Source organism: Aulostomus chinensis, chromosome 22 (assembly GCF_037954235.1).
Source record: "Aulostomus chinensis isolate RoL2024-O1b breed Wild chromosome 22, RoL_Achi_v1.0, whole genome shotgun sequence".
Classification (NCBI taxonomy): Eukaryota; Metazoa; Chordata; class Actinopteri; order Syngnathiformes; family Aulostomidae; genus Aulostomus; species Aulostomus chinensis.
Window position 1 is genome coordinate 1,090,129 of NC_141341.1, and position 26,593 is coordinate 1,116,721.

Consider the following 26,593-nt stretch of genomic DNA (forward strand, 5'->3'; position numbering starts at 1 on the left):
TCTGTGAGGAAGGAAGGTGATGAGGAAGTTGAGTCTGAAGCCTCCTGAGCGGTCAGCAGCCCTCCAGGCCATCTGGGAGGATCAGGGCCCGGCTGACCTGGGGCCCTGTGGTAAAACCACCTCAGAACCACCACACATACGTGATTGTGAGGCCTTGGTATGTTCACATCCCTACTAACTGGCTGTGTGACACTTTGCAGGTGGGTTCTCTCATCAGTACTGGTGTGTGTGTGACCACCTGAATCTGCCGTACAGAGAGGAGGTCCAATGGGTCGGTGCTGCAGACTCTGCTCAGTTCTTATATTGTTACCTTTTTATTTCCACTCTGGGGCTTCCTAATTTATATCTTTCTCTGTGTATTTTTGTTGTCTTGTGATAGTGATACATTTCTCATTTGTCCTTCCGTATTTGAACCTGTTGTTCATCTATTTGTGTTACCTTCAAAGTCAAGTCTGTGCTCTGCAGTTTCTAATGACACCTGACGGTTCTTGTCATCTGCTCAAGCTTCACGCTCTCCCGCCTCCTCGTTTCTGTCTTTGTCTCTGTTTCATCTGTTGTCTTCTTGTCCCTCAGGATGTGGACACCATCTATCTCACTCAGGACACCCGAGAGCTCAACCTGCAGGACTTCATTCACCTGGACAACAGGTGGGTGTTCACTGCTGTAACTGGGGGTTCCAGGTAGAGCATCAACCAAGCCTGTCTGAGGAAGGATGCGTCTGGCAGGGATTGTCTTAAAGAAATAGTCATGTAAAATCCATGTGACGTGTTTTACATGTTCTAAGTTGAGCTAAGATCTGCCAGCTTTTGACTGTTTGCTGCTGCTGCTGCTGCTGCTGGTGTGCTGCTGCTGCTGCTGCTGCTGCTGCTGCTGCTGCTGCTGCTGGTGTGCTGCTGCTGCTGCTGCTGGTGTACTGCTGCTGCTGCTGCTGCTGCTGCTGCTGGTGTGCTGCTGCTGCTGCTGCTGCTGCTGCTGCTGCTGCTGCTGCTGCTGCTGCTGCTGGTGTGCTGCTGGTGCTGGTGTACTGCTGCTGCTGCTGCTGCTGCTGCTGGTGCTGGTGTACTGCTGCTGCTGCTGCTGCTGCTGGTGCTGGTGTGCTGCTGCTGCTGCTGCTGCTGCTACAAGTCCATGCACAGAACCTGTGTTGTTCCTTCTACTGCAGAGGAGAGCTAAAGATCAGATATTAGTAATCGGCTACATCAGTTATGAAATATCAGCATAATGAACATCGGCATCCCTGAGTCATCATTTTTCCGACGGCTCAAGATAGGAAGCAGGTTGAAGCTCCACTGAATAAAAGGGTTTTATCCTCCATCTTGGATGCATGGTGACGTGGAGGATTTGGTGTCTGCTTGTGTCGTCTGCAGGGATCTGGTGCCGATCATCGCAGCTCTGGAGTTCAACCAGTGGTTCACCAAACTCTCCGCCAAAGACTACAAGCTGGTAATCTCCTGTTCACTGGGACGCGAGCCACCTCAGCCTCCCTGGAGCCATTTCAAACAGATGTTTTCAGATAATCATCAAAAGTTTGTAGAGTTGAACTTCATCTGGAGAGCATCAAACCAGAGCCGAAGTTACCTCAGGACACACGCGTGTACTCACGTGTCACAGGAGAAGCTGCGACGTTAAAGTATCCAACAACCAAACTCTGTGTTTGTGTCCTCCAGCCTACAGATGTGTGTGACCAAATCCTGCGTGTGGTGGCCCGGTCCAGCCGGCTGGAAGAGCTGGTGCTGGACAACACTGGACTCAGAAGGTCAGAGGTCAAAGAGTCCCGCCAGCACACAGGTTTCATTCCAGGTGGCCACATGTTGAGCTCAACCCTCTTCTCTCTCCTCCTCAGTGATTTTGCTCAGAAACTGGCCATGGCGCTGTCCCATAACCCCGCCTCCTCAATACACACACTGATCCTGAGCAACAACTCACTGGAGGACAAAGGTTCAGGATATGCAAACACACACACACGAATCAATCAAAATATCCTGGTTATATAAGTGTCCTTAAAAGATAAAAGATATTTGTATATGTTCTATTCTATATGTTTATATATAATATATAAAACATAAATGCATTAAATGAGACAATGATATTTTATATATTTATTTGATCATATTTTTTATTAGGCAAGGCAAGGCAAGGCAATTTTATTTGTAGAGCCCGTTTTCCCCACCAGTTTGTCTCCAGGCTTCATGGCATCATAACAACATCCTCTGCCCTCAGAGCCTCACATCGACTGAGGAGAAACTCCATAGAAAACCTTTAACAGGGAAAAATGGGAGAAACCTCAGGGTGAGGAGGGGAGGAGGATCCCTCACCAGGAGGGACAGACGTGCAGGAGATGTTGGTACAGACAAGAAAACAGTTTATAACACAGAATGGAGGAAACATGGAAATGTTAGTAACAGCTGAGATGGGTGTTGAAGTTTTTCTTCAGTTTGAAAATATTTGATTCTCCATCACATCCAATTTATTAAAGATAAAACAATTCTTTTGTTTATTTTTTGGTATGGAAGTTGATCTTCCTGGTTTTTTGTGTTTTTTTGTGAAACATAAAGATGTTTCACTGAGGTTTAATCAGAAGCCCTGGTGGCCATGTTAGACCTGCAGCTCTGCAAAGACAAGGCTCCCTCACTGCCTGTCTGACTGTGTGTGTGTGTGTGTGTGTGTGCATGTGTGCGTGTGTGTGTGCATGTGTGTGTGTGCATGTGCATGTGTGTGTGTGCGTGTGCATGTGCATGTGTGTGTGTGCGTGCTGATTGCAGGTGTGTCGGTTCTAAGCGCTCAACTTGCCAAGCTGCCTATGGGCCTGAAGCACCTGAACCTGTCCAGAAGCTCCATGTCTCCCAGAGGTGAGTGGATTGTAGATTCCCAGTAAAACATCTTCTCTGGTTTATTGTGTGACCAATGACGTTTACAGGTGTGAACAGTCTGTGTCAGGCTCTGTGTGCTAACCCCACCATCTCCTCCACCCTCACACACCTCGACCTGTCGGGAAACTCCCTCCGAGGGGACGACCTGCCGGTACGTTGTCTCGGCTGTGCCTCATATTTCTGATGTGCCCGGTTCTTTCCCTACAAGTATTTCAGTCCAAAGTTTAAGTTAATTTTGTTTTTTTGCTGGAATCTAAACAAGATAGTAGAAAGCAACGTGCGCTCATCTTGCTTGATGTGGGAGGGGCTGGACTCCTGCACACACACGTCACATCTGCACTGATTCACTTGAAAGGGAAAATTTGTTTGGAATAATCTGAAAAATACACACCAAGGGGTTTTACTATGTTTCTGAATAGATTTCAGTGGTCAGGTGACCCCTGATGTCTGATGTGTGTTTTCTGAACAGAACCTGCACAGCTTCCTGAGTCACTCCAACTGCTTAGAGACTCTGGATCTGTCCAATAGTGACTGCTCCCTGGAGCAGGTGAATACACACACACACACACACACACACTCACTGGAGCCCCCCTGCCCTCCATTCAGGAACTCTACTCCTCCAGAGTCAGGAAGAGGGCAGGGAACACCATCAGAGACCCTTCTCACCCTGGACACAAATTGTTCCCACTCCTCCCCTCTGGTAGGCGCTACAGAGCTCTGCTCACAAAAACCACAAGACTGAAAAACAGTTTCTTTCCCACTGCCATGACTCGACTGAACAGCTGATGTGTTAACCTGCTGCCCTGCTGAGTGGTCACACACTCATGTTCAACTGGACACCCACTCAAGTCTGCACTACATTGTGGACCTGGCACCAACTGTGTTTCTGCACCATTTTTGTACACATCTTCTTTCTATAGACGTTTATACTTTCTATTATTTATGTTTATTTTTATGTTTATTCTGCGAATTCCATGAGTGACACCAACGGCCGGAGACAAGTTCCCTGAATGTTGTGAACATACTTGGCCAATTAAACTGATTCTGATTCTGATTCTGACAGTCCAGTAACTAATGAATGAAACTACTGGTAGTAATTATTGGCAGCATATATTTTAAAAGTCATTGACTTGACAGATGTTTTTGATTTGTTTTGCTCCACATGTCAACTAAAGTTAGAACCAGACACACAAACTAAAGCTGAGTTTGAGTCGTTGAGGATTACATTCATATATTAACCCAAAATCTAATAATTCTGAAATGATGTCATTATAAAGTTTGGTAAAGCCAAACTGCTTCAGAGCTCTGACTGTGCTCACAGTCATCAGGTCCCAGAGCTGTCGCCCATATTGGTGTCAGGTCCGAACACAGTCCCTGATGCCGCCAGGTGCCTGGTTCCGTCTGCTCTGTTTCCATCACTAACAATCAGGTTTTTGTGTGCCAGGTGACAGCGTCTCTGCTCAAAGGGTCTTTGAAGCACCTGTCTGTCCTCAATATGTCAAAGACGGTCTACTCCCACAGGTCAGATGTTTAATCCCTTTATTATGCACTAATATAACATCTGCCAAGACAGATGTGGGCTGAGAAAAATCATGTTTCATATGAAGATTTGTTGATTAATATTTTGTGTGATTGTTGCCTTCTCATGTCTCTGCACATTCAGGAAAAGCAAAGAGATTCCTTCATCCTTCAAGCAGTTCTTCAGCTGTGCTCTGGCTCTCAGCTCCGTCAGCCTGGCAGGAACCAGGCTGCCTCTGGAGGCTCTCAAGTAAGAGCACATCCTCCTGAGTCGGGCCAGCAAACTCGTCTTCTACTCTTGTGGTTCAAAAACACCTTGTGTCTAGTATTGCATGGCAGAGATGAGGTCATCCTACTTATCGTTGAAAGATTGAAGAAAGTTAATATCAGTTGGACAACAATTGTTGATAACGATCCTACATTTATCGCTGTTGATTTGGCGAGTTTTTGGTTTTGGTTCTGTCGACAGGGCTCTGCTGTTGGGGCTCGGTTGCAACCCAAACCTCAGCGATGTTTCTCTGGATCTCAGCTGCTGCGAGGTAAAACCCACCTGAACCTGCTCGTGTCAGTGCACAGCTGGAGACTCACCGTCACTGTCACACTTCTAACGGTGCTGCTGATGTCAAGGAGCAAAAAAGATGAAATTGTTATGTTTACACACACGTGGAGAAACTGTCCGTGCTTGTCTTCCAGCTGCGTTCTGGAGGTTCTCAGATCCTGGAGGGCTGCATCGCTGAGATCCCCAACATCTCCAGCCTGGACGTCGCCGACAACGGTGGGGACCTTGAAGAGCTGAACGATGTAGCTGCGATTCTGGTCAGCTGATCTTTTCCGTGTTGTGACGCTCAGGTCTGGACATGGATCTGATGACCCTGCTCGTCTGGCTGGCCAAGAACCGCTCCATCAGACACCTCTCCCTGGGCAAGAACTTCAACAACATCAAGTCCAAGTGGGTAGCAACATTTTCAGTGGAAAAGTCTGGTCGACAAGTCCGAATGCACAGAATCACATCAATGACAACAAATACTTGTGGGTGTTCATGTACAAAGAAAAATGGAGGAAAGTCCTGGAATATGTACTCGTGTGCGCTTGGTTAAATGTATGTTTTTGTGTCTTTATATCTGTCCATCTACTCATCCATCCATCCATCATCCATCCATCCATCCATCCATCATCCATCCATCCATCATCCATCCATCCATCCATTCACCCATCCATCCATCCATCTACTCATCCATCATCCATCATCCATCCATCCATCCATCCATCCATTCACCCATCCATCCATCATTCTACTCATCCATCATCCATCCATCCATCATCCATCCATCCATCCATTCACCCATCCATCTACTCATCCATCCATCCATCATCCATCCATCCATCCATTCACCCATCCATCCATCCATTCACCCATCCATCCATCCATCCATCCATCCATCCATCATCCATCCATCCATCCATTCACCCATCCATCCATCCATCTACTCATCCATCCATCCATCATCCATCCATCCATCCATCATCCATCCATCCATCCATTCACCCATCCATCCATCCATCTACTCATCCATCCATCCATCATCCATCCATTCACCCATCCATCCATCCATCTACTCATCCATCATCCATCCATCCATCCATCATCCATCCATCATTCCATCCATGATCCATCCATCCATCCATTCACCCATCCATCCATCCATCATCCATCTATCCATCCATCATCCATCCATCATCCATCCATCCATCCATCCATCATCCATCCATCATCCATCCATCCATCCATCAGCCATCCATCCATCATCCATCCATCCATCCATCCATCATCCATCCATCCATCATCCATCCATCCATCCATCCATTCACCCATCCATCCATCCATCTACTCATCCATCATCCATCCATCTACTCATCCATCATCCATCCATCCATCCATCCATCATCCATCCATCCATGCATTCACCCATCCATCTACTCATCCATCCATCCATCATCCATCCATCCATCCATTCACCCATCCATCCATCCATTCACCCATCCATCCATCCATCATCCATCCATCCATCCATCATCCATCCATCCATCCATTCACCCATCCATCCATCCATCTACTCATCCATCCATCCATCATCCATCCATCCATCATCCATCCATCCATCCATTCACCCATCCATCTACTCATCCATCCATCCATCATCCATCCATCCATTCACCCATCCATCCATCCATTCACCCATCCATCCATCCATTCACCCATCCATCCATCCATCCATTCACCCATCCATCCATCCATCTACTCATCCATCCATCCATCATCCATCCATCCATCCATTCACCCATCCATCCATCCATCTACTCATCCATCCATCCATCATCCATCCATTCACCCATCCATCCATCCATCTACTCATCCATCATCCATCCATCCATCCATCATCCATCCATCATTCCATCCATCCATCATCCATCCATCCATCCATCTTCCATCCATCCATCCATCCATCCATCCATCATCCATCCATCCATCATCCATCCATCCATCCATTCACCCATCCATCCATCATCCATCCATCCATCATCCATCCATCCATCCATCATCCATCCATCCATCATCCATCCATCCATCCATCATCCATCCATCATTCCATCCATCCATCCATCCATTCACCCATCCATCCATCCATCATCCATCTATCCATCCATCATCCATCCATCATCCATCCATCCATCCATCATCCATCCATCATCCATCCATCCATCCATCAGCCATCCATCCATCATCCATCCATCCATCATCCATCCATCCATCCATTCACCCATCCATCCATCCATCCATCCATCATCCATCCATCCATCATCCATCCATCCATCCATTCACCCATCCATCCATCCATCTACTCATCCATCATCCATCCATCTACTCATCCATCATCCATCCATCCATCATCCATCCATCTACTCATCCATCCATCCATCATCCATCCATCCATCCATTCACCCATCCATCCATCCATTCACCCATCCATCCATCCATCATCCATCCATCCATCCATCATCCATCCATCCATCATCCATCTATCCATCCATCATCCATCCATCCATCCATTCACCCATCCATCATCCATCTACTCATCCATCATCCATCCATCTACTCATCCATCATCCATCCATCCATCATCCATCCATCCATCATCCATCCATCCATCCATTCACCCATCCATCTACTCATCCATCCATCCATCATCCATCCATCCATTCACCCATCCATCCATCCATTCACCCATCCATCCATCCATCATCCATCCATCCATCCATCATCCATCCATCCATCCATTCACCCATCCATCCATCCATCTACTCATCCATCCATCCATCATCCATCCATCCATCCATTCACCCATCCATCCATCCATCTACTCATCCATCCATCCATCATCCATCCATCATTCCATCCATCCATCCATCATCCATCCATCCATCATCCATCCATCCATCCATTCACCCATCCATCATCCATCCATCATCCATCCATCCATCCATCATCCATCCATCCATCCATCCATCATTCCATCCATCATCCATCCATCCATCATCCATCATTCCATCCATCCATCATCCATCCATCATCCATCCATCCATCCATCCATCATCCATCCATCCATCCATCATCCATCCATCATCCATCCATCATCCATCATCCATCCATCTACTCATCCATCCATCCATCATCCATCCATCCATCCATCATCCATCCATTCACCCATCCATCCATCCATCTACTCATCCATCATCCATCCATCCATCCATTCACCCATCCATCCATCCATCTACTCATCCATCCATCCATCATCCATCCATCCATCAATCCATCCATCCATCATCCATCCATCCATCCATCCATCATCCATCCATCCATCCATCCATTCACCCATCCATCCATCCATCATCCATCCATCATCCATCATCCATCCATCATCCATCCATCCATCCATCATCCATTCATCCATCCATCATTCCATCCATCATCCATCCATCATCCATCCATCCATCCATCCATCATCCATCCATCCATCCATCCATCCATCCATCATCCATCCATCCATCCATCCATCCATCATCCATCCATCCATCATCCATCCATCCATCCATCATCCATCCATCCATCCATCATCCATCCATCCATCCATCCATCCATCCATCATCCATCATCCATCCATATACCTGATTTATGAATTTATTAATGTCTGTCAATTACTGGATACATAGAATTGAAAAATGAAGGAGAGACAAAAAATCAGTTGAACAATGAATGAATGTAAATAAAAGTATGAAAATTAGTCTTTGATAAAATTTGTTGCTACGCTTCTTTGATCAGAAACGTGGCTCAAGTCCTGGACAACCTGGTTCACATGATTCAAGAGGAGGAGTCGGTGAGTCGGCACCGCTCAGACCAGATCTGCTGATGCTGTGTGTTTCTGTCCCTGTGCACTTGCTCTTCCTGGCAGGCGTCAGAGAGAAAACACCAAAGTAACAAAAGCCGGTTTCATTGTAGTTTTGCTTGTCAGAACAGAAACTTTACATCGAGACGAATCCATGCAACAGGTGCTGCATTGAATCAGTGCAGGCAGGTTGAAGTCATGAGAGTAGAAGAGTCCAGGAGCGCTGCTGATGGATGTGCTGTCCTGCCCTCCAGCCTCTGACCTCGCTGTCCCTGGCTGACTCCAGGCTGAAGGCTGACCTCTCCATCGTCCTCAACGCCCTGGGCAGCAACACCTCTCTGACCAAGCTGGACATCAGTGGCAACGCCATGGGGGACATTGGGGCCAAGATGCTGGCCAAAGCCCTTCAGATCAACACAAAACTCAGGTGAGCATGGACCGGGGGGTTCTTGATTGACTCCTCTGTCAGCCATGTTCATCCCTCTGTTTTAGTGGGTATGATGTCATTGGCATGTGGGATCCACGCGGGTTGAAATTTTTTGTGCTATTGTGCCGACTCAGTTTACCATGTGTTCACTCTGAAATGCTGTAATATTCTGTGTGTGTGTGTGTGTGTGCATGCGCAGGACATTAATATGGGATAAGAACAGCATCAGTCCTCAGGGACTCCAAGACGTCGCTGCTGCTTTGGAGAAGTAAGTGTAGAAGCAGCTGTGATGCTGCGGTTCTTTGGACCAGAGCCCGATGGGCTGGATCCCAGGAGCTGCTCTCAGCCCTGCTCGGACCGACAGCACCGCTGGCGTTACGGGAGCATTCGTGTGGAGTGACTCTTCTCTCTCTACCCGTCAGGAACTACACCATTCGGTTCATGCCTGTTCCCATCATGGATGCTGCGCAGGCGCTGAAGGCAAACCCTGAAAAGACAGAAGACGCCTTGCTGAAGGTCTCGTCCTGTTTCTTTCTTTAAATCTGGTGCTTGATATCAAGGAATAACAGGATGATGTAAAGTAGTATGATAAGAAAGTATGTGTGGTGCAGATGGAGCAGTACCTGCTGAGAAACCACGAGACGCGTAAGTACCTGCAGGAGCAGGCGTACAGGCTGCAGCAGGGAATCGTCACCACCACCACGCAGCAGGCAGGCTCCTTCACACTGGTTGTTAGAGCAGGTTTGGATGTTGACCTCTGGGTGACCTGTGTGTCGTATTTGCCTCCGTTTAGATGATGGACACGATGTGTGTGAAGGTTCAAGATCACTTGAACTCTCTGAGGTTCACTGAGGCCAGCTCAGTCCAGGAAGACATGAGGGTGGCGGAGAACCTCATGAAAGACGCCAGGAACTCAAAGACTGTACGTAGCTCTGACTCGCCCACCGCTCTCCTCCAGTGCCCCTCATAGATTAGTGTGTATGCTAACAGGTCAAGCGTTCAGGAATGTCGAGGGTCCCTTGATGTCGCCGATGCTGATATCACAGACAGACTTTGACGATAAAACAACTGTTAGGCTGGATTCAGATCAGATCAGGAACATGGCTGCTTGTATCACTACGTCACACCAACTGTTCACCAAACGCCATTAAACAACAAACATGAGAAATAAGAGTCTCGACCCCCAACATGGACCAAATTGTGAATGAAATTTGTTTTAAAGAATTAGCAAAGAATGGAATGAAAATAACTACCTGTCAGTATTGCAGTGTCCTTTGCAGAGGCGCTTCGGTCTGTGATCGATGTGTGTGGTTGTAGATGGAGTCTGTACCTGTGATAATGGGTGTTACACATGCTGTCTGTTCTGTGGCCTCCGTACCAGCTGCTCCCCAACCTGTATCACCTGAGGAGCAGCAGCTCGAGGGGCGCGTGTGTCGGAGCCATTCAGGACAAGCTGGAGTCGATGGCAGGAGAGGTGGCTCGAGTGATGGACGAACAGCTGCAGGTACGCAACTGACCACTGGGAACAACAGGAAGATGTGGTCAGTCTCAACTGTACTTGACTCCCCCCACAGACGATGATGGTGTCCATGGTGGACGCTGCTGAGGGTCTGTGTCCTCACGTGATGAAGAGGAGCTGTCTTCGTCAGGAGCTGCTGAAAGCAGGTGCAGGGAGGGTGACCGTCCCTCGCAGCTTCCTCACCACCACGCTCTTGGAGCAGTCCGGAATCGACATCATCAATAAAATCAGGTTTGATTGGCCATCGGTTGTCGGCTGCTGGTTCGCTGATGGTGCCTGCATTATGAGCTGTGAAGCTGTGGCTGGCGTAAAAATCCTACAGGACTAAAGGTTCCTCCTGTGTCTCAGAGATGAGAACATTAGCTGGTGCTGATGACCACGGCGCCGGCACCTGAGCACCCAACGTGGCCACTCACTGCTCTGTAGAAGACAGGATTAATACCAAGCACAGTGTTTATGTGTCTATAAAGACTTCTTCTTCCTCACATTATGAGGGGGGGAGTCTACCTTCAGCAAGCTCACGGCAGTCCGTCTCGTCTCGTAGAGCCACGTTTGCACGATTGTCTGTGCTGTAGAGGAGTTTTGTGATATCAGCTCATAGGCCTGTGATTCGCTGTTTGTTGTTTCAGTGAGGTGAAACTCAGCATGGCATCGTTCCTGTCTGATCGCATCGTGGATGAGATCCTGGAGTCTCTGTCCAGATCGCAACATGCCCTGGTGAGTGTCCCCTCAGCAGGACGTGTTGTCTGTCTGTCCCTCCGCCCTTTCATCCCTCTGTCTTCCTCCCTTTATCTTCAGGCCGACCATGTGATCAGGAAGAGCCAACCTCTTCTGCGCCAGGAGCCTCAAATGGAGACGGAAGTTCTGGATGAGAGCGTTCTCCAGCCGGAGGACCAGGAACGTAGAAACCACAGCAGGGGCCGGGAGGAGACCCATGAGCTGGACATGGACACATGCATGGTAGGGACACACAGGCCACATAGGTTCTAAATGAGGATTGTGATGTAATAGAGTGGTATGGTTCTCTGGTTCTGACTGGCATGAATCAACTCTCCGTCAGACAAACCTCCTGCATTCTCAAAGATCTGGAACCCTCTTTTGTTTCTGCTCTAGATGACTCCCAAATCCAAGAGGAAGAGCATCCTGGTGCGGATGCTTCGCCCCGTCTCCGTGGCGTTTGGTGAGTGTGTAGTGTTCCCTCTCCCGGTGGCATCCTCATTCTATCCAACCACGAATATACTCTGTTAAATTTTGCATGTTTCAACGCCGTCTGTTTGTCAGAGATGGAGTTTGACCTGGACAAGGCGCTGGAGGAGGTTCCTATACACGTGGAGGACCCACCCCCTCCTCTTCCTCCCTCACAGCCATTGGACAGAACCTCAGCCAGCTCGTGTGACCTCCCTCCTTCTCCTCCCACCCTGGACGCCAAGTCTGTGTGTTTTGGGGAGCTGCCCCCCATAGAGCACAGAACCCTGGAGCACCGCACCAAATTCCGACCGAAACCCAAGAAGAGGACCAGACCCAGCCGGTCACCTGTAGGTCACCGTCACAGATTATCGGCAGATTATCAATCATATTCCAGCACACGTGCTCCATTTATTTAGTTGCTTTCAACATGTAAACTGTGTGAAATCAGTTCCAGTGGAACACGAAGCATGTCAGTATTTAGCACATCAGCTCGTTTTACAAGAGAAGGAGGAGTCACCAGTCCCACATCATCGCTGGAGTGGTGACCTGGAAATCTGGGTGGTTTTGATGTTGCAAATTTTAAAACATCAAAAGCGAAATAGTTTTGACTGGAATCACATGAAGTGTGATTCATCAGATCTGGTTGCGTTGCAACATGAAAACAAAAGTGAAGCTGTTTCTTCACTGGTGCATTGTGTGGTGTTGCATTCAGTGACCTGATGACAGCTCATTTTCTCCGTCATGGTGAGATTGTGTTGGTCTTCCCTTCAGAGGGACGCCAGCGGCGACGGAGGGCAGACCAGCATCATGGGAAAGCTGGACGAGGGTCTGGATGAGTTCTTCTCCAAGAAAGTCATCAAAATCAGTTTCAAGTGAGACTTTGAGTGCTCGGCTATGTGGACACTCCCACCTACAGCCTGAAAACTGTCCTCTCCTCCTGACGTCCACAAACCATCGGCAGTTGAATCTGTTTTGTCTCATGTCTCATCTTCAGGCGAGCTGCTGCCAGAGTCCCGTCTTCAAGCACGCAGGACGCAGCAGATAAGAAACGTGAATCCAGGAAGAGCGGTTTCTTAAACCTCATCAAATCCAGGACGTCCCGCTCAGAGAAGAACCACGGAGCAGCCTCTATTAGCCCGCCAGGGCCCACTTCCTCCGCCATGGCTCCACCCACTTCCTCTGTCAGCACAGTAACAGAGGAGTCTGTGCTGACATCCCCCACAGCAGTGGTGAAAAACCCCGTTGAGCCACAGCAGGAGTCCCCCAGGTCTCAACCCCAGGAGAGCTCGGATACTGAGGTGGACGCCTCGCCAGCGGCGGGTGCTGAACCAGCCGAGGAGGAGAAAGAGGACGAGAATGCGGAGAAGAAGGACAACCCGCTCATCCCTCGACATATCGGGGTTCCTGTCATGGGCATGGACCTGCTGGCAGAGATGAAGGCCAGGCAGGAGAGGATGGCCACTCAGAAGGTGGGTCAGCCAGGTGATGTCATCATCAGACCAGGAAGCATGTAAGAAATCCAGATGGGAAACATGAAAGTGTGAGTGTGTTCTAAGTCCTGGTCCAGTCACCTGGACTCCACTGGTTCCGATAGCTCAGACAGGCCTGACCCTGCACGGGTCTTGGCAGAGCTCCAACGGCTCTCTGGACATTCGGTCATTTTAAATGACAGAAAATTGAGAGCACAGTTCTACAGACGAACCGGCTGATGAGCTGGAACGCTTGGGTTCAAATGCTGGAAGGAACTCCGGTCACATGGAGCTGCAAGAATCGTCGCAATAAAATATGTGAAGTAGATTTGACGTTGTGTTCACACTAAACGCCCTCTGTGTCTCTGCTTTCAGTCTGAGTCCTCATCCAAGGTGGAGGGAGACACAGGTAAGTCTCTGATCCCATGACGGTCCCTGGGACTGTCTCCTACTCTGGGACTGTCTCCTACTCTGGGACTGTCTCCCACTCTGGGACTGTCTCCCACTCTGGGACTGTCTGACTGTCTCCCACTCTGGGACAGACTCCCACTCTGGGACAGTCTCCCACCCATTTCTCTTGTTTTCCTGCAGCCAAACCAAACATCCTCCTGACTGTCTCCACAGACACTGATGAGTCCAGACCAGAGCCAGCTCCCAGGACCAAAGCCCCCAGTGTTGGCCCCAAACCAGCTCCACCTCAGGTCACCAAACCGCGGCTGGGTTCGCGCTCATCTGGGCCCCTCAGTCCCAGCAGTCCCAGACCGAGCAGCGCCTGTGTCTTCGGTAGGTAGCGACGTAGTTCTGTTGGCTTGTGTTTGGTAACTGAATTCCTGTTTTTGGAGATGTGAAGTGAGAACCTGAGCATCGTTGCGTCTCAGATGATTCTGCCGAGACTACAGCAGCTATGAAGGGGCCACTTCCTGCTCCTCGTCTGAAGAGGGCGCCATCAGAGCAGGAGCGAGAGAGCACCAGCAGCAGTCCTGACGGAGCGCCGTCGCCTCTGGAAGGTCAGTGTCTGTTAACGTCCTGGTGCTGGTAAAAGCTGCTGCCTGGATCGTGTGACTTAAATCAAGAGACGGTACCGGGCCCTGCTGGTAGATGAGGCCCCCCACACTCACACACACACGTCTGGTCAGGACACACAGTGAATGTTCCCACGTGGGCTTGTAGCCGCCAGAACCAAAGAGCCGTGAGTGGGACCACGTCCAGAAGTGGGCCGCATCAGACTTCAGGATTTGTTCTGCGTAAAAAAATAAAACAAATAAAACGCAGATTTGTGTCACGTTTGAGCTGAAATCAGCAGCAGATGCGTTTCCAGAGATGCTCTCTCTCTGTCTCTCGTCTTGGTTCTGACTGAAGAAGGTCACATGACTCATCACAGCTGAAAATGTAACGTTCAATTTAGCAGGTGACAGCTCGTGTAATGAGGGCCTCCACAGGCAGGCGGGTGGCGGCGGTCCAGCCTGTACTTTACATGTTCCAGTGTCAGCAGCAGGAGTTCAACCCTTGACTTGTGTAATTAACCCTTACAGGAAGTTTAAGCTGTTTCCACTGTAATCAAAAGGCGAGTTGTCTTTCACAATCGGGCCCAGAGATGTATTTTTAAAATCAAAGAGAGAAGAAGAAAAGGTCATGCTCAGACCCACGAGGCGTTCCTGCACACCACAGCGTCCGCAGCTCCATCATTCCTCGCTGCTTGGCTAGCTCACTACCTCGCTAGCTCAATAGCTCACTACCTCACCAGCTCGCTAGCTCACTACCTCACCAGCTCGCTTGCTCGCTAGCTCACTACCTAACTACTTCGCTACCTAACTAGCTCACTACTTCGCTAGCTCACTACCTCGCTAGCTCGCTTGCTCCCTAGCTCACTACCTCACTAGCTCGCTAGCTCACTACCTAACTACTTCGCTACCTAACTAGCTCACTACTTCACTAGCTCACTACCTCGCTAGCTCACTACCTCACTAGCTCGCTACCTCGCTACCTAACTAGCTCAATACCTCGCTAGCTCACTACCTCGCTAGCTCACTACCTCGCTAGCTCACTACCTCACTAGCTCGCTAGCTCACTACCTCACCAGCTCGCTTGCTCGCTAGCTCACTACCTAACTACTTCGCTACCTAACTAGCTCACTACTTTGCTAGCTCACTACCTCGCTAGCTCACTACCTCACTAGCTCGCTACCTAACTAGCTCAATACCTCACTAGCTCACTACCTCGCTACCTCACTAGCTCACTACCTCACTAGCTCACTACCTCACTAACTCACTACCTCACTAGCTCGCTACCTCACTACCTCGCTAGCTCACTACCTCACTAGCTCACTACCTCACGACCTCACTAGCTCACTACCTCGCTACCTCACTAGCTCACTACCTCACTAGCTCACTACCTCACTACCTCGCTACTTCACTAACTCACTACCTCACTAGCTCGCTACCTCACTACCTCGCTAGCTCACGACCTCACTACCTCACTAGCTTACTACCTCACAACCTCACTACCTCACGACCTCACTACATCACGACCTCACTACCTCACGACCTCACTAGCTCACTACCTCACTAGCTCACTACCTCACGACCTCACTAGCTCACTACCTCACTAGCTCACTACCTCACGACCTCACTAGCTCACTACCTCACTAGCTCACTACCTCACGACCTCACTAGCTCACTACCTCACTAGCTCACTACCTCACGACCTCACTAGCTCACTACCTCACTAGCTCACTACCTCACGACCTCACTAGCTCACTACCTCACTAGCTCACTACCTCACGACCTCACTAGCTCCATCTTTCAGCACGCGTGCATCTTCGTGTCTCAGGTCTGCCTCAGTGTCAGATTCATGTTTGGATTTCTGGGTTTTGAAGATGTCTCTTTTCACGTTGCTTGTTTCTTTCACCTCTGCAGTCGAGTTTCCTGCTGACGCCGATGCTTTTGAGCCGCCTGCTGCCGGCAGTGCCGGGGATCCCAGCGGTGGCGGGCGGCAGTGGTCGTCTCTCAAGAGTTCTGCAAGCCCGCCTGTCATGAGGGACGATGACAGAGAGCGAGCCAAGTCCCTCCCCGCCTACGGTTTGGCCAATCACACGTCACTCGCAGAAAACGACTTTCGCGCTCCAATTGCGTTCCGAGTCTGATCGAGTTCTGTGTTTGTGTCTGTGCAGTGAGACCTCTGTCTGTGGCCGACACAGAACCGGGCCCAGCTGAGGGAGAGAGTCCGATGTTGGCCAGCGACATCAAATCCGAGGACGTGTCTGATGACGAGTCCCCTCCGGCCTGATCTCGCCCCCCGGTCCTGTCAGTTGGACTGGCAGCACCAGAGAAACTCAATTATCAGGACTACATTTGTTTTTATTATTATTTCGTTCCTTCAAAACTGCCATCCATGCCTGGGCCTCCGGTCCTGCTGGGATCAGAGGAGCTGACTGACCTGGGACCAGTCGGACCGGATCAGAGCCCATCTGGTCCCCATGGAGGAGTCTGACCTGTGAAGAGTCACAACCAAGAGATGTAAAGACTTGATGATGAGGGGGGATGCTGGCGCCTGCACGCGTGGTCATTTCCTACTCATTCTGGATGTAATAATTAATCTATGAGTCATAATCGTCCTCCAGGTTTTCATCTCATGTCAGAATTGTGACTTCATTTGGAATATTTTCTCCATAAAGGCTAAATTATTGGGTTCATTCACTGCAGCTCATTTCCAAAGAAAGCGGTCAGACACTTCTGATGTTTTATTTGATGGAACCGGCATTTGGTACGAAAAAAGATGCAGGTGTTTTTTATGATTTGCCATAAATTTTATTTTTTGTATCGATTCTTATTATCAGATTCCACGGCTGATGTGGTGATGGAACCTGAACTTGGAGGGCTGAAGGCTCCTCCCACCAACATTTTCCTTCCGTTACCAAAAACAAGTTGGATCAAGCGCTGCTTTCAACGCTGATTTGATTTTTTTTTATTTTCTAGTGTAAAAAAATGTCAGTTAAATTCAGGAAATGCTCATCACGACAGTCCAGAACCCCTAAAACTCTTCATTCCCTCAGAAATGCAAAAACCAAGTTGGGACGTTTTTGCCTTAAGAAACCACGGACTGATGAGCCGATGTGCTCGTTGATCCGGTTCTGTCTGCTGGAGTGAGCGGTCCGTTGCTGCAGCTCTAGTTGGTCCTCACTCTCGGCTCAGAGGGAGTTGTCCTTGTTCCCTCTGTTTACCGGTTTGGTGTCCTGATCCCGAAAAAGTCTCAAGTTGCTTCCACACGAGAGCTTCTCCTCGTCACCTCTGTTCTTCCTGTGAATTTGGACCAGCACGGCTGAGGTGAAGCCCCAGGCTGCAGATCAGCACCACGTCTGATTTGTTGTGGTGGGTCTTTTTAAAGCTTGCTGGTCCTCTTCATGTCTGGGGGGAATTAGTTTTCAGTTTAGACTAATTTTTTTAAATTCTGCTTTTTTTAAAAGTCAAGTAAATAATGTGTGATATTGTTTGTATGTCAGTGGCCTGTCAAGGTGCCAGATATTTCTGTATTTTTATGTTTGTACCAATAAATACCGTTTGGCTGGTGTGGCTGCTCCTCCCTCCTCTTTTCCTATGCAAGTTCTGGAACCTCTCCCCCCTCTCTCTCTTTTTCTCTCTCTCTCTCTCACTCTCTCTCCCTCTCTCTCTGTCTCTGTCTCTCTCTCTGTCTATCTCCCTCTCTCTCTGTCTATCTCCCTCTCTCTCTCTGTTTCTCTCTCTCTCTCTGTCTTTCTGCCCCCTCCCCCCTCGGAGATGCCAGAAGGTGAAGTTACAAGGTTTTGTTGCTGGGATTCAGATCAGATCGTCCCTCGGTTTTGTTCTTCATCGCTTGTCTTCCTCCCGACCCGCTGACTGATCTCAGCACCATGGACGGAGCTCTGACCAGCCTGGATGCCGCAGGATTTTTGCAGATCTGGCAACATTTTGACTCAGACGGTAAGAGTTGAGGTGTAATTGTATTGTAGGAGGAACTAATGTGATTGACAGCGAGAGGAGAAAATCCGTTTATCAGTCATGGAAAACCTGCAAAAACCCCCAGAAACCCCAGGGATCTCCAGACCTGGACAAGATTTAAACAAATTTATGTTTAAGCTCAACTGAGAAAAAAACAGTTTAATTTACTGGAGCCAATGATTTAGTTTTAGATCAGTAATGTAGTAAATGATGACTTCCTGTACTTGACATGGTCGGGACAGCTGATCAGTACTGATGCGTGGAGGCCTGGCTTGAACTGGTCCAACAGCTGCAGGTTTACCACTACAGTTACGTTAGGAAGCATCCAGGAGATGTAACATGAGGGGTTTTACTTCCAATGTCAAACATCAGGGAGAAAAGAACTGAAGTAAAACTTAACTTGCAACTTTGTACAGATGTTTTCACAAAAGCAGGAAGTGGGTGAGCAGCTGGGAGGCCGCTGGTCAAAATGGTGAAGTCCCCTTGATTCAAGCATGGAGATCAAGACCTGAACGTGTTGTGTGTTTCCCAGTTTGCTGACAGGCAGGACTGAGGGGGAGGCCCACCCTCGCGGGTCGCTGGGGGACATGAAGTGGACTGACTAACTAACTGACTGTGGTTTGGTTTGTAGACAAGGGTTACATCGAGGGACGGGAGCTGGACGCCCTCTGTCACCACGTGTTGGACAAACTTGGCATGAAGGTAAAAAAAAATGTTTTTGGTTCAGATGAGCTACAGCGCCACCTGGTGGCCTTAGACAACATCATGATTTGACCACTTGGTCCTCTTTGGCTACATTCACACCGCAGCTCTTGATGCTGTGGTCGGATTTGTGTGGCCTTCATCTGACTCGTGTGAACTGCTCATGCGCAGGAGAACAGGATGACATCACGGGGAGGTAAACAGGCACGGAGGATAGAAATGTGTAGGAGAAGAAGAGAAGCAAAGTGCATGCAGCCTCAGCAGCTCTTCAGGGTCCTGTCAGATGAGCGCAGAACCTGGTGAGGGGTCACCGGGAAGACTGAGAGGTTACCGTGGTGAGGAGGCGGCCATGTTGGATATGTGGCCGGAGAACAGGAATCTGTTGTAACTGGATGTTTGATGACATCATGTCAGGATCTCTGTCTCGAGGCGGAGGAACACACTGTCTGTGTCTTCTAGTTCTATATGTTATGTTTTGTAGACATCTAGAAATCAGCTGATCCTTCAGGTCTGAGCTGCTGGAACACTCATCAGGGTGAGGTCACCACTAGGGGGCAGCAGTTGTTCGTTCCATGAGTCTCCTGGTGGCATTCCAGAGTCATGAACCCCGTTGTTCTCTCTACACCTGTGATTATTTGTTACGTAACGATTAGTAACTTGAACGTTCTCCCACCTGAGGCTACTGGAGTGTCTTTGCAGACCCCTTTGACCTTTTTCAGTCAGCCATTTTGTTTTCAGTCCAAGTCAATATCTGAGGAGCCAATCAGAAGCCTGAGAGCCAGACTCATGTCAGCATGTGACACAGCTGATGGACGCCTGCACATCCAGGAGGTACCGCCCCCTTTCTTACTGTCCCACTGTGGAAACATCTATAGAACCTTGAACTGAGTCCTGTTTGCGGACCTGAGGGTCCCAGTCAGACCGGTACCAGGGTCTCGACTGTGCTCTGAGAACTCGTCACATGAATGTTCTGTGTCCAGCTGGCCGCCATGATGCTGCCTGAGGAGGAGAACTTCCTTCTGCTGTTCCGCAGAGAAACGCCACTGGACAACAGCGTGGAGTTCATGAGGGTGAGAAGGCGCCACACTCAAAATGAAGCACTATTTCAGACAGGAAGTCCAGCTCAGCTCGCCTTCTTGCTACATCAGCTGACCATCGGGGGTTCTAGCCCCTCCCACAGCTGGCCAGCCTCATATCTCTTTTCAAACTATCTACTAGTAAACACCATTACTGAAGTCACTTTGACTCTCCACGTTTGTTCCTGAAGGTCGAGGGCATCCTGGCACAGGAAGCACGCCGCCACGTTAAACTTCCTGTGACATCACTTGTGTTTTCTTTTAGAGAAACACGTTGCTGAGTGACCTGAGTGTGGAGAGATGAAGAAGAGGAAGACTCGTTAACTAGATCATATCTGCTCTCAGTCAGGATCCATCTTGTTGGTCCTGCATGACTGAACCAATAAATCAATCGATCAAACTACTTATCAATCACCTAAACCCAGGTCACAAGGACGTCCCAAGGACGTCATCGTCTGCCGTGAGCATGACTTCCGTTAGCGGAGGAACCCATGAGGCAGGACTCACGTTGAGTTGGAGCGGCTCCTTTGGTTCTTTTTCTATTTCTGCAGATCTGGAGGAACTACGACGCCGACAGCAGCGGCTTCATCTCCGCCGCCGAGCTCCAGGTAACCGGGCCTTCAGCCTCTGCCGCCATTAAAGTCCTCACACAGCTGTAATAGGAGCTGATTGATCGCCGTCCTGGTCGATTACTGAGTCCAATAGTCAGAGCATTTTCAGTATTATTTGTGATTTATTTTCATTATTTGCAGCACAGAACATACACGACTACACACATGACTACATACACGACTACACACGTGACTACATACAAGACTACACACGTGACTACATACAAGACTACACACATGACTCCATACAAGACTACATACAAGACTACACACACGACTACATACAAGACTACACACATGACTACATACAAGACTACACATGACCACACGCGACTACATACAATACTACACACAACTACATACAAGACTACACACGACTACACACATGACTACACACGTGACTACATACATGACTACATACTTGACTACACACGTGACTACATACACGACTACACACGTAACTACATACAAGCCTACACACGTAACTACATACAAGACTACACACATGACTACATACAAGACTACACACATGACTACATACAAGACTACACACGTGACTACATACAAGCCTACACACGTAACTACATACAACACTACACACGTGACTACATACAACACTACACACGAGACTACATACAAGACTACACACATGACTACATACACGACTACACACATGACTACATACAAGACTACACACGTGACTACATACACGACTACACACGTGACTACATACGTGACTACATACTTGACTAAACACGTGACTACATACACGACTACACACGTGACTACATACACGACTTAACACATGACTACATACAAGACTACACACATGACTACATACACGACTACACACGTGACTACATACACGACTTAACACATGACTACATACAAGACTACACACATGACTCATACAAGACTACATACAAGACTACATACATGACTACACACACGGCTACATACAAGACTACACACGACTACATACAAGACTACACACGACTACATACAAGACTACACACGTGACTACATATGTGACTACATACAAGACTACACACATGACTCATACAAGACTACATACAAGACTACATACAAGACTACACACGACTACATACAAGACTACACACGACTACACACATGACTACACACGTGACTACATATGTGACTACATACTTGACTACACACGTGACTACATACGTGACTACATATTTGACTACACACGTGACTACATATGTGACTACATACTTAACTACACACGTGACTACATACACGACTTAACACATGACTACATACAAGACTACACACATGACTCATACAAGACTACATACAAGACTACATACATGACTACACACACGGCTACATACAAGACTACACACGACTACATACAAGACTACACACGACTACATACAAGACTACACACGTGACTACATATGTGACTACATACAAGACTACACACATGACTCATACAAGACTACATACAAGACTACACACGACTACATACAAGACTACACACGACTACACACATGACTACACACGTGACTACATATGTGACTACATACTTGACTACACACGTGACTACATACGTGACTACATACTTGACTACACACGTGACTACATATGTGACTACATACTTGACTACACACGTGACTACATACACGACTTAACACATGACTACATACAAGACTACACACATGACTCATACAAGACTACATACAAGACTACATACATGACTACACACACGGCTACATACAAGACTACACACGACTACATACAAGACTACACACGACTACATACAAGACTACACACGTGACTACATATGTGACTACATACAAGACTACACACATGACTCATACAAGACTACATACAAGACTACATACGACTACATACAAGACTACACACGACTACACACATGACTACACACGTGACTACATATGTGACTACATACTTGACTACACACGTGACTACATACGTGACTACATACTTGACTACACACGTGACTACATATGTGACTACATACTTGACTACACACGTGACTACATATGTGACTACATACTTGACTACACACGTGACTACATATGTGACTATATACATGACATGACAAAGCCCGTGTGTTAGTTTTGCTTGAGTTATTGTGGGTATTCTAAACCTTCGGGTAACTTTTCTATCATTAAAAGGGTTCTTTTATCAAACGTATTCATTAACTCTGTAATAACGGAGAAGTCGAGACGTTCTTTCTTATACGACCCCCCTCGCCGGTCGCTGGGGGAGCCCACACTCCACTGCCGCTAGCTGGTTAGCGTGCTAACGTCATAGGTCTCCAGCGTCGCACAGACGTGTCTCTCTGGACATCCAACAGTCTCTGCTTACGTCTCTTTATGTCTGGTGTGTCCCTTCAGGGCTTCCTTCAGGACCTCTTCCTCCAGCACAGGAAGTCCATCACACCTGATAAACTGGAGGAGTACACGGACACCTTGGTAACTAGCGTGGTCATGTCGAGGTTCAACCGCCAGCTGTCATTGGTTGATGGTTTAATCCTGATTTCTTTCTGCAGATGAAGATGTTTGACAGGAACCGGGACGGCAGGCTGGACCTCAACGACCTGGCCAGGTACAGTAGATCACGTGACCTGGGAGGATGATGATGATGCAGATACATCGCAGCACCACAGTACTCAGTAATCTCGCTGTCCCTTTGTTGCTGTCTCCAGAATTTTAGCCTTGAAAGAAAACTTCTTACTGAAGTTCAAGATGGACGTGAGTATCGTGTGGTGACCAGTTTGCGGTGTTTCTGGTCTCTGCTCTCATGGCTGGAGCCTCGGGACACTGAGGGGTGTCTATGTGTCCCCCCAGGCTTGTAGTCAGGAGGACAGGAGGAGAGACTTCGAGAAGATATTTGCTCACTATGATGTTGTAAGTCTGAATTCTTCTTGGCTTTCACAACAAACACACGGAACATTGAAGCCTGCGACCCGTTGAATCGAGGCGGTGTTAATCGCTTAGCAACAAACGACCCCAGGAGCTTCTTCACTACACAAGACAGCTGATCTGGAACCACAAGACCAAACAGTTCCCACCTGAGACCATGAAAAATCATAGAGCCAGGAGAGAGACAGAGAGGGGGGGGAGGGGCGTGCGAGAGAGAGGGCGGTACAGACAGGAGGGAGAGAGAGAGGGAGAGAGAGAGCGAGGGCAGTACAGACAGGAGGGAGAGAGAGAGAGGGAGGGAGGGAGAGAGAGGGCGGTGCAGACAGGAGGGAGAGAGAGAGAGAGAGAGGGCAGCACAGACAGGAGGGAGAGAGAGACAGAGAGGGAGGTACAGACAGGAGGGAGAGAGAGAGAGAGAGAGAGAGGTACAGACAGGAGGGAGAGGGGAAGACTGAGACATCCAGAGCAGTAGTAACAGACACATGTTTACTATAATATCTGTTTACTACTATGGTAATTATGCTCAAATATGCTGTATTAAAAGTGTGTGTGTGTGTGTGTGTGTGTGTGTGTGTGTGTGTGTGTGTGTGTGTGTGTGCGCAGAGTAAGACTGGGGCGCTGGAGGGTCCTGAGGTTGACGGGTTTGTGAAGGACATGATGGAGCTGGTGAAGGTGAAGCTTCTTCATCATCTTCACCTCTTTTGGTGCTGCAGCCTCAATGACCGTATTTCTCCTGAGAACCACCCACATGTTGACCTTTGACCTCTCTGCCCCCCCAGCCCAGCATCAGTGGAGCCGACCTCGACAAGTTCAGGAAGGTGCTGCTGGGTCACTGCGACATCAACCGAGATGGAAAGATCCAGAAGAACGAGCTGGCGCTGTGTCTCGGCCTCAAACTCAGCTAACGGACCGTCTCACCTTTACAGGAGTGATTCTTTGACCCCCCCCCCCCAACTCTGTTCAACATCTTTCCCCCTCATGGTTTCCTTTAATCAACCTCAACATCTTTTGCTTTGTGCTCGCCTGCCAGCAACCGCCGTTGTGGCGTGAGTGTGTTCACACCGGCTGCTCCACCTGTGCGTGTAATTAAAGCTTACATTTCCAAACACTCGCGTGTTTCCAGGTCCTCGACTCCTGGAGAGGTCACCATAATCAGACGAAATCCAACAAGATGTCGGTTCTGGGGAGCGAAAACAAGCCAGTTTCTTCATGGCGCCACGCCACTTCTGTGTAATGTGGCAATGAGTGAAGAGTGCCACCCAAACAGGAAGAAGCCATTCAACAGGATGAATCCAAGTCATGTGATGTTGTTGTGAAGCCAGTGAATTCACATGAATAAATGCTGACATCTGTCACTCACGTGTGTCATCACGCTCTGGGGTCCTGACCAACTCGGCTCAGCTCTTTGCTTTGGGGAATTATTTCCTCAACAGTGATCGAAGCCACGTCTTCCTGCACGGGCGGGGAAGTGTTTGATGGGTTATTGATTGTCGTCAATAAAATGATTCAGACATCAGGTTTTAGCAGATCATTAACAAAAAATGTGGAATAGGTTGTGAAGAAAACACCCACCCATCATCCACCCATCATCCACCCATCCATCCCTCCATCCATCATCCACCCATCCATCATCCACCCATCATCCACCCATCCATCATCCACCCATCATCCACCCATCCATCCACCCTCCATCCATCCATCATCCACCCATCCATCATCCATCCATCCATCCACCCATCATCCATCCATCCACCCATCATCCATCCCTCCATGTTCTCCCTCTTATCCTGTTAAGGGTGGGGGCGGAGCCTATCCCAGCAGCCTTCAGGTGAGAGACGGGGTTCACCCTGGACGGGTCACCAGTTCATCTCAGGTCCATCAGGAGCAGTTAGGGGTTCAGTATCTTCCTCAAGGACCCTTGGACGTGGTCACCAAGGGAAGAGGGGATTGAACCAGCGACCCTTGGGTTGCTAGATGTCAACGCTACCTCTGAGCCACGCTGCCCCCTTAAAAAAATCTCTTTCAATTTTAAAGTGATACTTCATCCAAAAAACGTATTTTACCTTCCAAGTCCTCACTGCTTTACTTCTGTGACTCCAGGATGCAGGAAGGGCCAGCTACGTATATTTAGCTGGACGGCTAACAGCAGCTTGACTGTCCAGAAACATGAGGTCACCAACTCCCAGGTTGTCTGGTGGAATCCAGGTCCCCGTGATCCAGACGATGACCGGGGATCCACTGACACTTGGACTGGAGATGGAAACGAACTGGAACTCTGTGGTTTGGCGTTGTGGTGAACCAGCCTGGATTCCAGGACGAGTCCCTTTGTAAGCTAATTTGTAATTGGACGTTTTGACTCCTGGTTTTGATCTTAAATCCACATTAGAATAAATGAATTTATGGCGCTACTCCTCTGAACCAGTGACCAGCTCGTTAATTCAGTGGCAAAGAAGAGAAACATCATCTGAGATGGAGTCTGGTGGTCATGTGATCTGGTGAGTGTCTGGTGTGGCCCATGTAGTCACACGTCCAGATTCATGATCCTGTTCCACTTCAGATGGGAGCCATTGTCACTCGTCACGTTCCTCCCACTTCTTCACCGATTGCTGTTATTAGTTTGGCCTTCTCCTGTTTTGGGGGTATGATGATACAGCTGGGGCTCTCTGTCATTAACCGCTTGGTCTCCATGGTTACAATGGTTTGAACTGCAGCAATTTCAACATGTTAATCTCAAATCTCCCTCCAGCTCACCAGAGGCCACAGCCCCACTGCTGTTAGCCAGCTTTCAACCACAAGTCTCTTATTGACTATCATCCCCAGAGACCCACGCTAGTTAGCTTAGCACAATGAAGGTAGTGAGTGGGAAATGTTAGCATGTAC

The 26,593-nt window shown here is 48.6% G+C and overlaps 2 protein-coding genes across 2 annotated transcripts in view; both read left to right on the forward strand.

Annotated features, from left to right (window-relative positions):
* The window catches only part of LOC147240207 (F-actin-uncapping protein LRRC16A-like), a 29,515-nt gene extending 11,516 nt beyond the window's left edge, over window positions 1-17,999 (forward strand). Inside the window, exons 6-38 of the mRNA XM_086192425.1 lie at window positions 13-110; window positions 201-271; window positions 574-647; window positions 1,368-1,443; window positions 1,668-1,756; window positions 1,844-1,938; window positions 2,763-2,849; window positions 2,918-3,021; window positions 3,340-3,417; window positions 4,315-4,391; window positions 4,534-4,638; window positions 4,858-4,927; window positions 5,082-5,163; window positions 5,238-5,337; window positions 8,767-8,821; window positions 9,085-9,257; window positions 9,457-9,525; window positions 9,680-9,773; window positions 9,869-9,967; window positions 10,051-10,179; window positions 10,639-10,761; window positions 10,832-11,007; window positions 11,406-11,493; window positions 11,575-11,736; window positions 11,890-11,956; window positions 12,058-12,311; window positions 12,736-12,836; window positions 12,959-13,433; window positions 13,809-13,842; window positions 14,058-14,216; window positions 14,312-14,440; window positions 16,349-16,510; window positions 16,603-17,999. Coding sequence (XP_086048551.1) covers window positions 13-110; window positions 201-271; window positions 574-647; window positions 1,368-1,443; window positions 1,668-1,756; window positions 1,844-1,938; window positions 2,763-2,849; window positions 2,918-3,021; window positions 3,340-3,417; window positions 4,315-4,391; window positions 4,534-4,638; window positions 4,858-4,927; window positions 5,082-5,163; window positions 5,238-5,337; window positions 8,767-8,821; window positions 9,085-9,257; window positions 9,457-9,525; window positions 9,680-9,773; window positions 9,869-9,967; window positions 10,051-10,179; window positions 10,639-10,761; window positions 10,832-11,007; window positions 11,406-11,493; window positions 11,575-11,736; window positions 11,890-11,956; window positions 12,058-12,311; window positions 12,736-12,836; window positions 12,959-13,433; window positions 13,809-13,842; window positions 14,058-14,216; window positions 14,312-14,440; window positions 16,349-16,510; window positions 16,603-16,718 — 3,871 coding nt within the window. The 3' untranslated portion in view covers window positions 16,719-17,999. The remainder of the gene's footprint in view (window positions 1-12; window positions 111-200; window positions 272-573; window positions 648-1,367; window positions 1,444-1,667; window positions 1,757-1,843; window positions 1,939-2,762; window positions 2,850-2,917; window positions 3,022-3,339; window positions 3,418-4,314; window positions 4,392-4,533; window positions 4,639-4,857; window positions 4,928-5,081; window positions 5,164-5,237; window positions 5,338-8,766; window positions 8,822-9,084; window positions 9,258-9,456; window positions 9,526-9,679; window positions 9,774-9,868; window positions 9,968-10,050; window positions 10,180-10,638; window positions 10,762-10,831; window positions 11,008-11,405; window positions 11,494-11,574; window positions 11,737-11,889; window positions 11,957-12,057; window positions 12,312-12,735; window positions 12,837-12,958; window positions 13,434-13,808; window positions 13,843-14,057; window positions 14,217-14,311; window positions 14,441-16,348; window positions 16,511-16,602) is intronic.
* A 220-nt stretch (window positions 18,000-18,219) lies between these two features.
* LOC147240208 (secretagogin-like) lies at window positions 18,220-25,153 on the forward strand. Its single transcript, XM_086192937.1, has 11 exons — window positions 18,220-18,388; window positions 19,038-19,108; window positions 19,847-19,939; window positions 20,089-20,178; window positions 20,736-20,792; window positions 23,186-23,263; window positions 23,341-23,396; window positions 23,497-23,542; window positions 23,639-23,698; window positions 24,317-24,385; window positions 24,493-25,153. The coding sequence occupies exons 1-11, from the start codon at window positions 18,319-18,321 to the stop codon at window positions 24,616-24,618; spliced, it is 816 nt and encodes a 271-aa protein (XP_086049063.1). The 5' UTR covers window positions 18,220-18,318; the 3' UTR covers window positions 24,619-25,153.
* The last annotated feature ends 1,440 nt before the right edge of the window (window positions 25,154-26,593 follow it).

Excerpts from the sequence above, each read along its gene's own strand:
- LOC147240208 (XM_086192937.1), top strand. The coding sequence starts at position 18,319 with ATGGACGGAGCTCTGACCAGCCTGGATGCCGCAGGATTTTTGCAGATC. Across the intron at positions 23,397-23,496 it reads GACCTCAACGACCTGGCCAG|AATTTTAGCCTTGAAAGAAA; the intron begins GTACAGTAGATC and ends TGCTGTCTCCAG. Across the intron at positions 23,543-23,638 it reads TACTGAAGTTCAAGATGGAC|GCTTGTAGTCAGGAGGACAG; the intron begins GTGAGTATCGTG and ends GTGTCCCCCCAG.